The 13,236-nt window shown below is 33.8% G+C and overlaps 1 protein-coding gene across 3 annotated transcripts in view; it reads left to right on the top strand.

The window, feature by feature from the left end:
• LOC128985390 (protein numb-like) overlaps positions 1–11,647 on the top strand; it is a 136,333-nt gene extending 124,686 nt beyond the window's left edge. For 2 of the 3 annotated variants that reach the window (XM_054404845.1, XM_054404843.1), the window contains 4 exons: positions 4,582–4,642; positions 5,534–5,760; positions 6,555–6,642; positions 7,470–11,647. In XM_054404845.1, coding sequence (XP_054260820.1) covers positions 4,582–4,642; positions 5,534–5,760; positions 6,555–6,642; positions 7,470–7,660 — 567 coding nt within the window. In that variant the 3' untranslated portion in view covers positions 7,661–11,647. The remainder of the gene's footprint in view (positions 1–4,581; positions 4,643–5,533; positions 5,761–6,554; positions 6,643–7,469) is intronic. The other variant, XM_054404844.1, reaches the window with a different exon arrangement.
• Positions 11,648–13,236: the final 1,589 nt, after the last annotated feature.

Below are 13,236 nucleotides of genomic sequence, written 5' to 3'. Positions count from 1 at the left end.
TCATCGTCAAATACGAAACTTAGAGCACGAACCAAAGCCGCAGAAGAAGTATTCAAACCGAATGGAGTAACACAGTACTGGTAAGTTTTACCCATAAATTGAAATGCTGTATACTTTCTTGATTCTAGTGCTAGCTCAATTTGCCAAAATGCACTAGACAGATCTAAAGTGGTTAACCATTTTGTTTTTCTCCCTTTAAATAACAGTTCGTTTATGCCTCTATTACATTCATAGTCTGGGGTAATAATTTCATTTATTCTCCTAGCATCTAAACATACTCTCACTTCTCCAGATTTTTTCATAACTGGTACAATGGGATTTATATATGGACTATCACATCTTTCTATGATTCCTTCTCCTTCCATTCTAGCTATTTCCTTTTTTACAGAATCTAGATATTTGTATGGGATTGGATAAGTTTGTTGCTTAAATGCTTTGTCATGTTTCACCTTAATCTCATGTTTATATTTTGTGCAACGGCCAGGTTGGTCGGAAAATACTTCATTGTACCTTGAAAACAGTTCGGTTAACTTGTCTTTCTGTTCACTTGTTAAGTTTTCCTGTGTATTTATACTTGTCATCATGATCTCGTTATTGTTAGCTGTGTTTTTCTTAGTTTCTATTTCATCCCAATCTTTGTGAAGATTGTCATTGTTATGTATTACTTTGCACTCAATAACTTTACTACTGACCTCCTCTAAGTTTACAGATATGCTTTGATTCCCATGGTAAATTGAGATCTTATTTTTTCCAAAGTCAAGGTTCATCTTCAACTCTTTGATTGTATCCATTCCAAGTATAATTTCTCTTATTAGTCTTGGTATTACTAAGCATTGGAGCATAACAGTTGTATTTAAAATTGTGGCTTCAAGTAAAACTATTTTATTTATACGTTTACTTTTCTGACCTGTAGCAGTAGTAATATTTACGTTTGTTAGAGGTAATTGACCTATTATACTAATCTTATCTTGATTTGCTTCCAACCACTCAGTTTGTACACAAGTTACGTTACTACCAGAGTCAATCAGTGCATTAATTTCTATGTTCTGTAATTTCAATTTTATTTCAGGACATCTTACAATTTTACTATTTAAATTTTCAGGGACTTCTAAATCTTCTGTTAATAGAAATTCTCTATCACAATATACATTTCCTATTAATATTTTTTCAAAGTTAGTATTCTTTATGTCTGGTTCCTTTTCGGGTTTGATTTGAATTTCGGGCGGTGTGGTTGTGTTGTGCACCGAGGCTTCTACACATTCTCTTAGATTTCCTAACAGTTTTGTGTTGGGGCCCGATTCTCTGAAAGTCTCGGTGCTTTCTCGTTTAAAGGCACTGGTTGAGAATTTCCCTGGTACACCATAGAGCATACTCTTCTTTGCTCCTCACTAGGATATCTATATGGCTCCTTTTGTGGATAGTTAGGTCTTGTTTCATTATTTCTCGGTCTGTAGTTTGGTCTTTCGCCATTGATGTTATCTTTGTGTGCTTGTGGCCTATCATATCTATGGTGATAGTTTTGTTCTGTTCGGTTTCTGTTGTTGTATCTGTCTCGACGTTCTATCTCTTGTCTGTAGTCTTCATTTCCTACGAGTGTTTTACTGCGTTGTTGATTGTAGTTTTGGTTTGACTTAGAGCTGTTATTTTGAAATTTTAAGCTTTTATTTTTCTCTTCGTTGTCCTCACGGTCTAACAATTTTTCCATAGCACTGATAGTGGTTATGCCCTGGACACTACAAGCATCCTGAATCTTTCGTCCAAAATGACCTGACAACAAGCTTATTATTTCCTCCTCGTCCAAAGTATTGGCTGACATCGAACGTAAGAGAACCGCCTTTTCCATAAAGTATTCGGTACGACTTAATCTACCTCCTGGCCTATACTCTTCCATCTCTATTCTCTGTTTTAATCCACGTTGAGTCTCCTTACTCCAGTATTTAGTTATGAACGCTTTTTCAAAGTCGTCAATGTTCCCTATACTGTCCTTTATGATTTGCCACCAAGAAGCTGCGGTACCAATAAAAATTCCTTCAAGTACTTCCTTTAGATCAGAATCCTCAAATCCTATCATGTTAGTTCGTTTTTTCTCTTCACGACTAAGGTATGCTTTTAGCTTGTTTAGGAATATCATTGGGTTTGTTTGTCGTCCGTCAAATTGCAAGTGTTTTAACGACTGTTCTGGGGACCCTTGGTATGTGATAATTATTTCCTTACTGTTTGTAGCCTCAATATACCTTTCTTTTGATTTTTGTTCCCTAATGGTGTCATTAGTGATTCCTATTAAGTCACTTTTTATTGTCTCTATCATTTGTGTTACGTTAGCATTTTGGGATTCTACAAGTTCTTCCACCCGGCGCATAATTTTTATCTCCCTTAGTTCACCTTCTGATTTTACCCTCCTTAAATCATCATCAATATAATTTATTTTTTGATCAATTGTGTAAGTTACCTTTTCCAATTGGTTTTCTACTTGTCTCTTTAATTGTTCAATTGTTTTATCTATAGTAAAGCTAAGTTCATATTTAGTCTCATCTACTTTTGCATTTAGTTTTTTAATCTCATCTCTAGTATCCCTCATTTCGCCTCTCATTTCATTTAGTATTAACAAGATCTTGTCCATAGTTATAGTTTGAGATTGGGATGGTTTACTGTCGTTTTCTCTGTTTGATGGTGTTTTTTCTGTTATTCTTTGTGTTTTATTTATCGTCCCATCTGTCCCCTCTATTTGTAAGATCTCACTGCTAGTGCTGTCACTATCGTGGATTGAATTTTCATAGTTTGGGTGTGTTTCCTGACCTATAATTTCGCTAGGTTTTTGTGTGATGGTTTGATTTTCCTCTGGATTTCGTCTTGTTAAAAATTCAAAAGCTTCATTACTTTCTAATAATTTATTACTCGGTTTGATACTCGAACGCAAGTTATACTGACTGGTGTTGTCTTCCATTATTATTTATAAACCTATTTATCAGATTCTAGACATTCAAAGTATGTTAGTTTAATTAAGTTTCTATGTTGGCTACTCCGTACGGTTACTACGTTGGTTAATCGGCTGCTACGTTGGGCGCCATTTTACAACACTCCAACTCAAAATTCTGGTTATTTTTGTTACCCTAGCTATTTTTTGCAGAGCAATGAGCTATCTTCAGGGAGAGGTTCTTTGCCAGCCGATTTAATGAGTGGGGTTGTTTCTTATCTGAGCTTATTATGATTTTGTATTTTCTTTATTTATGTCTAGAGAGATGAGAGCGTGTCCCTACAATAATAAGTCAAGAGTTTATGCTGTAACAATTAAATATTTATTCAACAAATTTATTAAATCTAACATTCAGTCTTATTAAATAATTATCACAGTGATCTTTCTCACTTAACAATTCGCAAATATTTAACAATTCATAAATATTTAACTTGAAATTGAAAAAAAATCTACTTTAAATTATATCACAAAATATTAATGACTCAAGAATTCCCTAACTCGCAATAATGTAACCCCTGAGAAAGAAATTTAATTTTGTTAATAAAGAAAACCTAATCTGTAGTTTAAGTTGCCAACTTTCAGCTCTTACCAACTCCAGCACAAAGCCGAGTGTAGTGTTTGCCGAATGTAGCTTTGAGGACTCTACTCTTCCAGCTAAAAAAGCCGAGTTAACAAGAGAGAAGTCTTCCCTCTTTCAAAAATCCCGCCCTGCCATGATACCGGAGTACGTACCGCGCAGAAAAAACTATATGACGTAATGTGATTGTTTTACTTCCTCTCACTCAATTCTCAAACCGGGCCGGGTACCGATGTCTGTCAAATGTCATGTCCTGGAGGTTATGTTAGTGATGATTGTAAATAGGCATCCGTATAAAGTTATTCTTAATATGAATTTAAACAATCTTACAGTAATTAAAACAAATCACAGTTATAGGATAATTTAAATAAAAGAATGATTAGTCGGAGTCTAATAAATGATAATTTAATTACGGCCTTTGATGAAAGTAAAAGTTGTATCGGCAGACGTTATGATATCGAAACGGTAAGTGTACGTATTGTAGGTTATCTCAAGTTATTCATTAATGAAATTTGACTTAAATCTGCTATTAATTAGAGAGGTATTTATTAGAATTTTATTTATTATTACCTTGAAATTACAAAGCATCAAGAGGATCGGTGTTTATTGCAACTGTGCAACAACCTAGGCTATTTGGAATAACGTCTTTCATTGGTTATTGTTTGAGCCTATTAGAAAGCTTGATAGTAATCTAAATTTGGTTAATTGAGTAGGCCTATTATATTATTATTACGGCGGTAAATTTTGGTAACGTCGTAAACCGTTATAACGATTGTAATTATAATAAAAATTAGATCCAAACTAGTACCAATAATCTTACCACTATCTCACAAATTATCTTTGATCATTTGTGAAGAGGATCTTAACACTAAATGTTTTACTACTCTCAGTAGACTCCTAATAAATGGTTGCAAATCAATCATTGTTCTTTACTTAAGTGTGAACTTCAAAATATTTGCCCACCCATGTGTTTTTTTGTAGCCATTAAGCTGTTAATTTGTCTTGTTTTCAATATTCCTTTTTGTTTCAGCAGCCGCCAGTGTCAGACAGTGTTGCAAAAAATCTGTTTCCAACCAGTTCTACCACACCGGGTATGTCATAATCTTCTGAGTTGTTATTATAATAGGAAATCAAAATGATAAGTTAAATGAAAATATTTAATTAAATATGTATTTAGATTGTAATTTTAACCTAGCTTTATTACAGTACTCTCTCTTACACATAAACCTAGGGATCAGACCCTGTCTCAACCGTAAAAGTCTAAGGCCGGTTTCACACGAGCCACAAACATGCCACAATCGTCGGCAGAAACGCACCACTGGCAGCGGTCAATCGCGTGGGACCTTTCAGTTGGCAAAAGCATGATTCCGCGATTTCCTTTAGTTTATCGCCATTTCATACCGCACCTCCCTGAAATAAACCAAAACACCAGTCCGCTTGGAAAGACTACGAGTGCAGTTCAGTGATACAATGGACGATGAAGAAGGCTTGTTTTTTATAATGCTTCTTCGTGTGATACGACGTCATAGAGTAATTATTTGAGTTATCTTTACATTCTTGGTCCCATAACACTGGCCTACACCCTACTTCTACGATAAAACGGTCTGTGTCAAAGTCAGACATAACTTATTGTTATAAAAGTAAAAAAAAAATCAGGACAAAACAGGGTGACTGGTTGTTTTGACTGTCTGAGTGGCAATGCCGCGTTCCAATGTTAAGTGAATGGGGCTCTTCTTTTCTGCGTCAGATTGTGATTCTCGCGCGACAAGCGCGCCACAACAGTCAGAAGCGGCGTTCCACGATTGTCGGGCGTTTTATGGCTCGTGTGAAACCGGCCTAAGGTTACGGTCACACTAGTCGCTGCGGCCTGGTCACTGTACAAAATCACACAGTGTTTGCTGAAAATTGTCAATCTACATAAAAATGGGTTTTTCACTAATAATTAATGCAAGGTGTGACACAACTATTTATATTTTTTTCAGACTTGAAAGCGAACATGAGCGCCCACAATGACTCAATCCTGTCATCAATAGACACGCTGAAGCTACAGAACTACAACAACAATGTGAACAACGTGACCAACAACGCCACCCCTGCCACTGTGTGGTCACCCCCGACAGCTCTGACGCCACCCGCCACCCCTCCTCTGCCAGCCTCACCACTCCCCCCCGTACGCAACCTGCCTCGCCCAGACCAGTGGCTAGGAAAGGTGAGATTGTCAGCTGATTTTGTTACAAATGGACCTTTCAAGAAACAAATAACACTAATATCACCTCACATCTGTCAAAACAATTCTCTTTGCTAAAGCATTCCAGCAAACCAGACATAGGGACCTACATCATCACAACAACATACAGTAGACTCCCTCTTATCCGGACTCCTGCGGACCGAGGCCAGTCCCCAAAAACCCGTTAAGATAGATTGTTTAAATGCATACTGTATACAGTATTTGTCTTAAATTTAGGAGAGCACTTTATTTATACACGTGATCACTGGTCTCAAATCTTTCCCGCGAGAACAGTCGTTTCAGTAACGCCCACTTCCTGCCGATCTAGTCCGGTTAAACTGATGTCCGGATAAGAGGGAGTCTACTGTACATGCATCAGACTTCACCTGTCCAATCCACAAGTGAACACCCTCAGAAAGACAACCCTCCTTATAAATTAACTGCAAATTGTAACCTCTCCAGAACACCACAAGCAAGATACCAGCCCGATCTAAAACAAAAACAAAAACAGGCTACTCCATTTGCCAGAAATTATTTTGGGGGAAAACAAAGATACAAACATAATGTATTTTTATAAACATCCTTGTACAACAACATCCTTGAAACAAACTAACAAACACACAAACATTCAGCTTTATAACACAAACTTTTAGCCTTATATTATTCCCCTAATTAGTATGATTGTTGTCATAGTTAAATCATGCTATGAGAAAATGTGTAAACTGTCCAAATATGTTCTATGGCCCACAACTTGATGGACTTTTCTCTTGTGACAGGTGGCAGCAGTGACTCTCTCTGGCAACTCCCCCGCTATGAGCAGACGAACACCGATGTTGTCTCATCATCTTCGTGCACATTCTCTCGGTAAACACCCTGACTACTTAGTCTTATAATAATCCATTTGTAGGGATTCTGTAATGTATATTTATTTACGTGTGTATTTTAAAACAGGTTGAATGCTTTGGTGTATGTCCTTTGCAACTATCGATCACTGAAATCACTTAACTTTACCGATCACAGAAATTACTAAAATTTAAGTCTTACTTTTTTACAAAGACTACAGAAATAAACCACCTCTTTGTTCTTCATCTAAATTTAATACACAAGAGTTTTCCTTCTATGATTTTTTACCTATCATAACACACAGATAAAATGCCATTTAGGTCCTTGTTCATAGATTTACTTTTGTAGATACATTACCAGATGATATTGTTCAGTAGATTTAGCAGAGCAGGAATGATTAAAGTGTTAATGAGCTGTTTTGGGTACTGTTTACATGTGTGACAGTGATTTCCATGCAGTAGCAGGAACATGATTTAGGCCCATTCAGTGAAGCAAAAATAATTTGAATGTTAAAGGTTCAATTCCAACCAAGGTGGATCTGGACTCAGATTCCATTTTTCATCGGGCTACCATTAATGATGGCCAAAGGTCGACATAAGATAGTTACAAGATCAGGATTTGAAAATTCCTTACAAAAAAACTAGAAAATGACAATGGGTCTATATAAACAGAAAATAAAAAAAGTAATAGATTACTGTTTAAACTATGCCTTAACCTTTTTCTGAGTTATAAGCACTAAACTGTTAGCATTTGATATAAGACAATAACATAGAGCTTATGTCTATTGGAATGTTCTTCAATTGTTACTATTAACCAACAGCACTAAAAGTTTTTTTTTGAATCCATAGGGTCGGCTGAATCATATTACTCGCATCAAAATACAAACGGCACAACAGACCCTTTTGACGCTGAGTGGGCAGCTATAGCGTCGAGAAACGGCCAATCACAGCACAGCACTAATCCCTTCCTGACCAACAGCCCCACGAACGGAGCTACGCCGACGACCGCACCTGTTAAAGCTTTCCAAGTACAGATGTGAGGGCAGGCCTACAGGCATTAGACATGTAGCTACTTGTGTTATCGGTTTTCCGCTCGATCGTTTCATTTTAAGCTTCCAAGGTATGAAATTTCACAGTTGTGTATGGTTGATGAAATGTTTCTAATTAAATAGAAAAGATTTTACCTTAAGTTTTGCGCAGGTACTATTCTTTTACTTTTTCGACACAATTTAAAAGTACTTAATTTCATTCCCTAAGTTATGTATAAAATGAAATGGAAATTAAAAAATAAAACTTTTAAAGTTGAAATGTTATATTTGAACAACGGCTTGTATGTCTTAAGGACAGATTGTTATTTAGTCAGTAAGTTGTAGATTGTAAAAGACGAGAATGTTGTGAGTTAACAGATAAATCTAACGATGTTGGTAACTAAGATTTTCACTTTGTTATCTATTGATATTTAACTAAAAATTTTAGTATGTTGTTATTATAGTACTCTATTCCAAATTCACTTTTCAGTGTGGCTTTTGCATTATGTGTTTTTTTTTAGGTATTTACTGTTACCGATCTTATTGTTGTAAAGCTTCAAATAACTGCTGTAATAGCTGTTTTGTTCTGAACAAATTTTGAATGCATTATTTATTTGAACAAGTTGTTAAACTAGACCTTATAGCATTATACCTCAATAGCTTGCTCTGCAATATTTTCATTCAAATCTAGCAGAAAATTAGTTTCTTCCCATTTAAGCTATACTTAAATTTGAATTTGACAGAGTACAATATAAGTAACAAATCGAGATACATATCATGTATATTGGAGGTGCTTTCGGTCCAGAAATACATTAGAAATTTTGAACTTATTAAATTATTTTAGTTTTCATTATGACTGCCATTTATTTATATTTAAGTTTAATTATTTTGACCTAGATACCAGGTATATTCTTATACTTTTATACTATATTAAAACTACTAAATACTCCTAGTCTTAAGTCCGACTATATAAATTGTGGTACTTAAAAATACAGTAATGTATTAATTTGCCAAAGTAAAACATATGCAGTTTTTATTTTCACTATACAAATCAGTCTCATTTCTAGTTGGTTTTATATTTATACGTAAAAATAATGTTATTTGTATATTAATTGAGGGTTTAAGTGAGGGTTTTCAAAATTTGCTTCAAATTAAATGATATTCCCCTCTAACTAAGATTGTTGAAAAATACTCTAATCTAAAATATGGTGCCTAAATCGTCATGTAGTCTTGTCTGCTAGCGAATCTTCTTTGATAAGAAAAGTAGAGCTTTTGAAGCCAACACGTCGTTTATCTTACCGTGTCTGAAAGCATGATCATACAACCAAAACCATCAATGTCGTATACACTACATTCCTCGTAGTTTAGGAAAGCATTTAAATTGACAATTTAGTGAATGAATTTAGTACTTAAATACAATTTTGTTATTAGTGTTTGGTGTATTAAAGTAATTTGTGATAATGTAAACTATTGTATATTTTTTATAAGGAAACTCTGTTGGATTTAAAATGTATAAATATTTTATTTAGTTCGCTAATAACTAGGATTTAAGTTTTTATTTGTAACGTAACGAATCCACTTAAACTTACGATAGAATTTATTAATCAGTTGTTGATGTGATATTTATATTTTACAGATGTGTGTACCACAGAGATACATAAGTGGTACTTAAAGCTTTGTTTATTTTCAATGTTTTCATTTCAGTCAAATCCGTCTTATCTTTGACCAGCGAAATGAATATTGTAGATACAGAACTTGTCTACTGACTTCACTACTAAAATTTGCCAAAAAAGGCTGCTTTCCAATTAATGGATTCAGTTACAGTGTCAATACTTTAGGAAAACCTTGGGAAAAATTGTGTAATGATCTGGAAAAGCAATTTCATCCTCTGGCATACATTGTAAACAAGTAGTGAAATAGAATCAGCCAAAAAGTAAAAACCCATATCAATTCAACTGGAATGTCTAAGACAAACAATAGCGAGTTTTCCTTTTTACTAGTTATAAATATTAATCTAATGCCAGGTTACTCAAAACTGTAATTCAAAATTAATTGAAGTCTATGTTGTTTGGTCGGATAAGAAAGGTTTATTCTATTCTAAACAACTGCACAGTATTTTAGACAGTATACTGTAAGTGTAACAATAGTTTATACATTTTACGTTTTACATCCATTAAGTTTAAGCTTATATGTTAAAGTTTACAAATTGAATGTCGCTAGTTTGAGTTTGTTATTCAGGGTATAATCACTGCTTAAATTGACTGTCCTTAAAAACCCCCACCTTATCTTCAGGCAAATTACTTGGATGTAGTAATAATGAATAATTAAGTGTCTACAGATACTATACAGAGCTGTGTTTTAAAGATAACAAAAGCCAAAGAAATCGTGTGTAGTAATTATGTTAAAAGCTAAAAGGTATCAGAAGTGGATTAACTGTGAAAGAAGCTAATTGTTATCTTTCAAACACAAAAATATTGCTTGAAATGTGAGTTCAGTTTTAATAGTTTTTGTTACATCAAGAATTTAAATACTTATTTCCTAAGTAATTTTTAACCACAACAAACAACATGTAGCATTTAATTTGCGCTTTCAAACCCAAAACCATATCTAGTGAAACCTTTTAATTCCATTCGGTTAAATGTCATAGTAAGCTTGCTCACTCTAACTTAAATTTGTCAAATATTACATGATTTTGTATATATATGGTAAATGTTATTATATCGTCAGTATTCTTTTTGTAAATATTATTTTCTTGTATAGTTTATAGTTTTTCTTCAGCTCTTTGTTACATATTTAACATAATTTGTAAACTTCTAAATTTTTAATTGTCAAAATACACATGGCCTCTCAGCTCACTTTTATAAATTGCTCACACTTTTTTAAATGTAATATTTTATGGGAATTCTGCATTTTTATATTTTTTTTAAAATGCTTTAGTTATAAAAAGATACAAGGAAACATGACTTATTTTATAAGTTTTTATTTCAGTTTGCATATTTTAAAATTCCACAACTAAAAACTTATAATTTATCTTTTTATGTCTCTTATACACCTTATACTCTTATTTACCTCCGAAAAACGTTAAAACAACTTAACAAATGTTGAAATTATTGACAGTTAGTAATTAAATGTGTGTGATTGAAAAGCAATATCTCTTATTTTCATGCCAACAATAATAATATTCCAGACTTTTTGTATTTTGTTTAATTATTTCAATAAAATATAGTTTAAAATTGTTAACTAAAAAGAATTGTGACACCAATTCTACATCTTTTGTTTGTATATTCTAGAAAATTTTGATCTTACAATGATGCAAAAAATCAAAATATTCAGTGAAATATTGGTTTAATCAGTATATAAAATCTTAGCCACTCTATTATGTCCACACTTATTTCGTATTAGAACTAATGCTACATTCTGGAACAAGCAACATCCGTTTAAAAAAGGAATTCTCGACACCCAAAAAGTCTGTCTATTTATGAATCAAAATTGTTTATAAGATTTTAGGTTAACTTATAAAGATTAGAAAATTAGTTTTATTGTTAAATACTTTTATTTCCATTTACATAAAGCTAATTTTTTTACTGTTTGATAAGAAATGCATATTATTTTCCCAGTTTTCAAGTACTGTAATAAATAACAATAGAATTTTAATTGTATAATATTAGCAACCTTTAAATTAAACTGTTTCACTACACTGACTTTATGCGCAACATAAAACTCATAGAAATTTAATTAATACATTCAATTTAATTATAGAAGTGTGGATACAAGGCACTTAACAATTTTTACCAAAAATAACTAAATGAAATCCTGGAAAATACTTGCTTCAGCTTATTTGCACAAATACCTAAATTTTTTAATTATACAGTAATTTTCATGTATGTACTTAATTTTTTGTACAAGTGTTTTACCGTACAGTATATTTTTTTGTACTTAGTTTTAAAAGTATTAAAGAGGAAATATAATTTTTGTGGCATTTCCATGTAATTTTGTCAATAAAACTGTATATAATTATTACAATGTATATGAATGTTTATTTATTTCTAAATAATAGCGATTTAACCCTTTGTGCTATGTGGCCAATATATGGGACACAAGATAAACAAACCGAACTATAAACTTCTACTCACAACTATGTACCTATGTAATTAAATATTTAATATTAAAGCTATTAACCTTAGAGGAAAATTGTTAAACTCAGCTAGTACGTTTCCTTGCTTAATCTGACAGTGTCATCACCTATCGGCGACAATGTTATCATGGTAATTTGCAATGCAAGTTGGTAAAGAGGATCACGTAAAATCAGTGGACTGCCATGGTATGTATGGCATTTTGTGAGTTGCATCTCAAATTGGGCATTTTGTTTATTTCAACCTATCATACATGTAATGTGTGTGCGATTCCAAAAAAAAAGTTAATACGAAATTGGGATTTTATCTTCTTAAGATGGATGAAAAACATTTTGAAATTCTGTATGCAAAACATCAGTGGCGCTAAGAGCCCGCAGGCTCCCACGCAAGTTTGTTCACCGGGCCCTACCAATAATCTTTAAAAACATTATCACAGGTATTTCCGGCAAAAAAAAGTGCAATTTTGCTTAGCATGACATTTTCCGAGGCACCGAGGCGTCATCATCGTCTTCCATGATCGGGGCAAAACAGTGAGAAATTCCTGTAGTCATGGAAACATTATCGTAGTCTACCGAGCTTGCAGCCAAATCTAGGACATCATCGTCCCCCATGTTTGCAGCCCAATCCCTAATATCACCCGCAGTGAAGGAAACATCATTTTTTTCCGGCAAAACCCTAGATATATCTCTTGTGGAATAAGAAACGTCATCATCGTCTTCTACGATAACATCATAATCTAGAATATTTTGAGGTCAAGGAAACATTTAAATCGTCTTCCACTGTAGAAGCAAAATCCTGAATGTCTCCTGCGGTTGTGTGGACATCATTATCGCTTTTCGCAATCGCATCAAAATATTGAAAATCTCCTGCGGCCGCGAACACACCATCATCCTCACCCGCGGGGAAATGTTCTCGTTGATATTCGCAATCGCGGCAAAAGCTGTTAATCTTGTGAGCGTGATCTTTGCAGAGATAAAAGCTTCTACTTTTTAATGGGTTTTAAGTATTGAGAAAATCGGCTCACGCTCGATTTTCTGCCTTCGTGCTTGCTCAAAACCAGGCTCTGCTCGGATCTAAGATTGACTGTCACACAGTCATTCAACCTGCATGGACTGATGACAATTCTTTTACTTAGGTTGGTAGAGAATTTCTATCAATTGGTCAAGTAGTATCACTTTAGCTGTTAAACTACTTTTCCTAGCACTCTTACTGATTTTAACAAATTTTTGTCATAAAAAACGTATGCAGGGTTGGTACGGTCAGGGAAAACCTGGAAATGTCAGGGAATTTTGTTGGGTCTGGAAAAGTCAGGGAATTTTGGAAAAAATCTAGAATTTCTCTTGAAAGACTACATTTTTTACAGATATGCTACATTTTGCATCTACGTCTCATTACTTGGTCAAAAACATCGAAGTTTGACAAAAACATCGATTTAACAAAAACATCGGGAACCTG

This window comes from Macrosteles quadrilineatus, unplaced genomic scaffold, assembly GCF_028750875.1.
Source record: "Macrosteles quadrilineatus isolate MER2022 unplaced genomic scaffold, UCM_ALF_1.0 Scaffold_2__2_contigs__length_208266976, whole genome shotgun sequence".
NCBI lineage: Eukaryota > Metazoa > Arthropoda > Insecta > Hemiptera > Cicadellidae > Macrosteles > Macrosteles quadrilineatus.
This window is presented reverse-complemented; position numbering and strand designations above follow the sequence as displayed.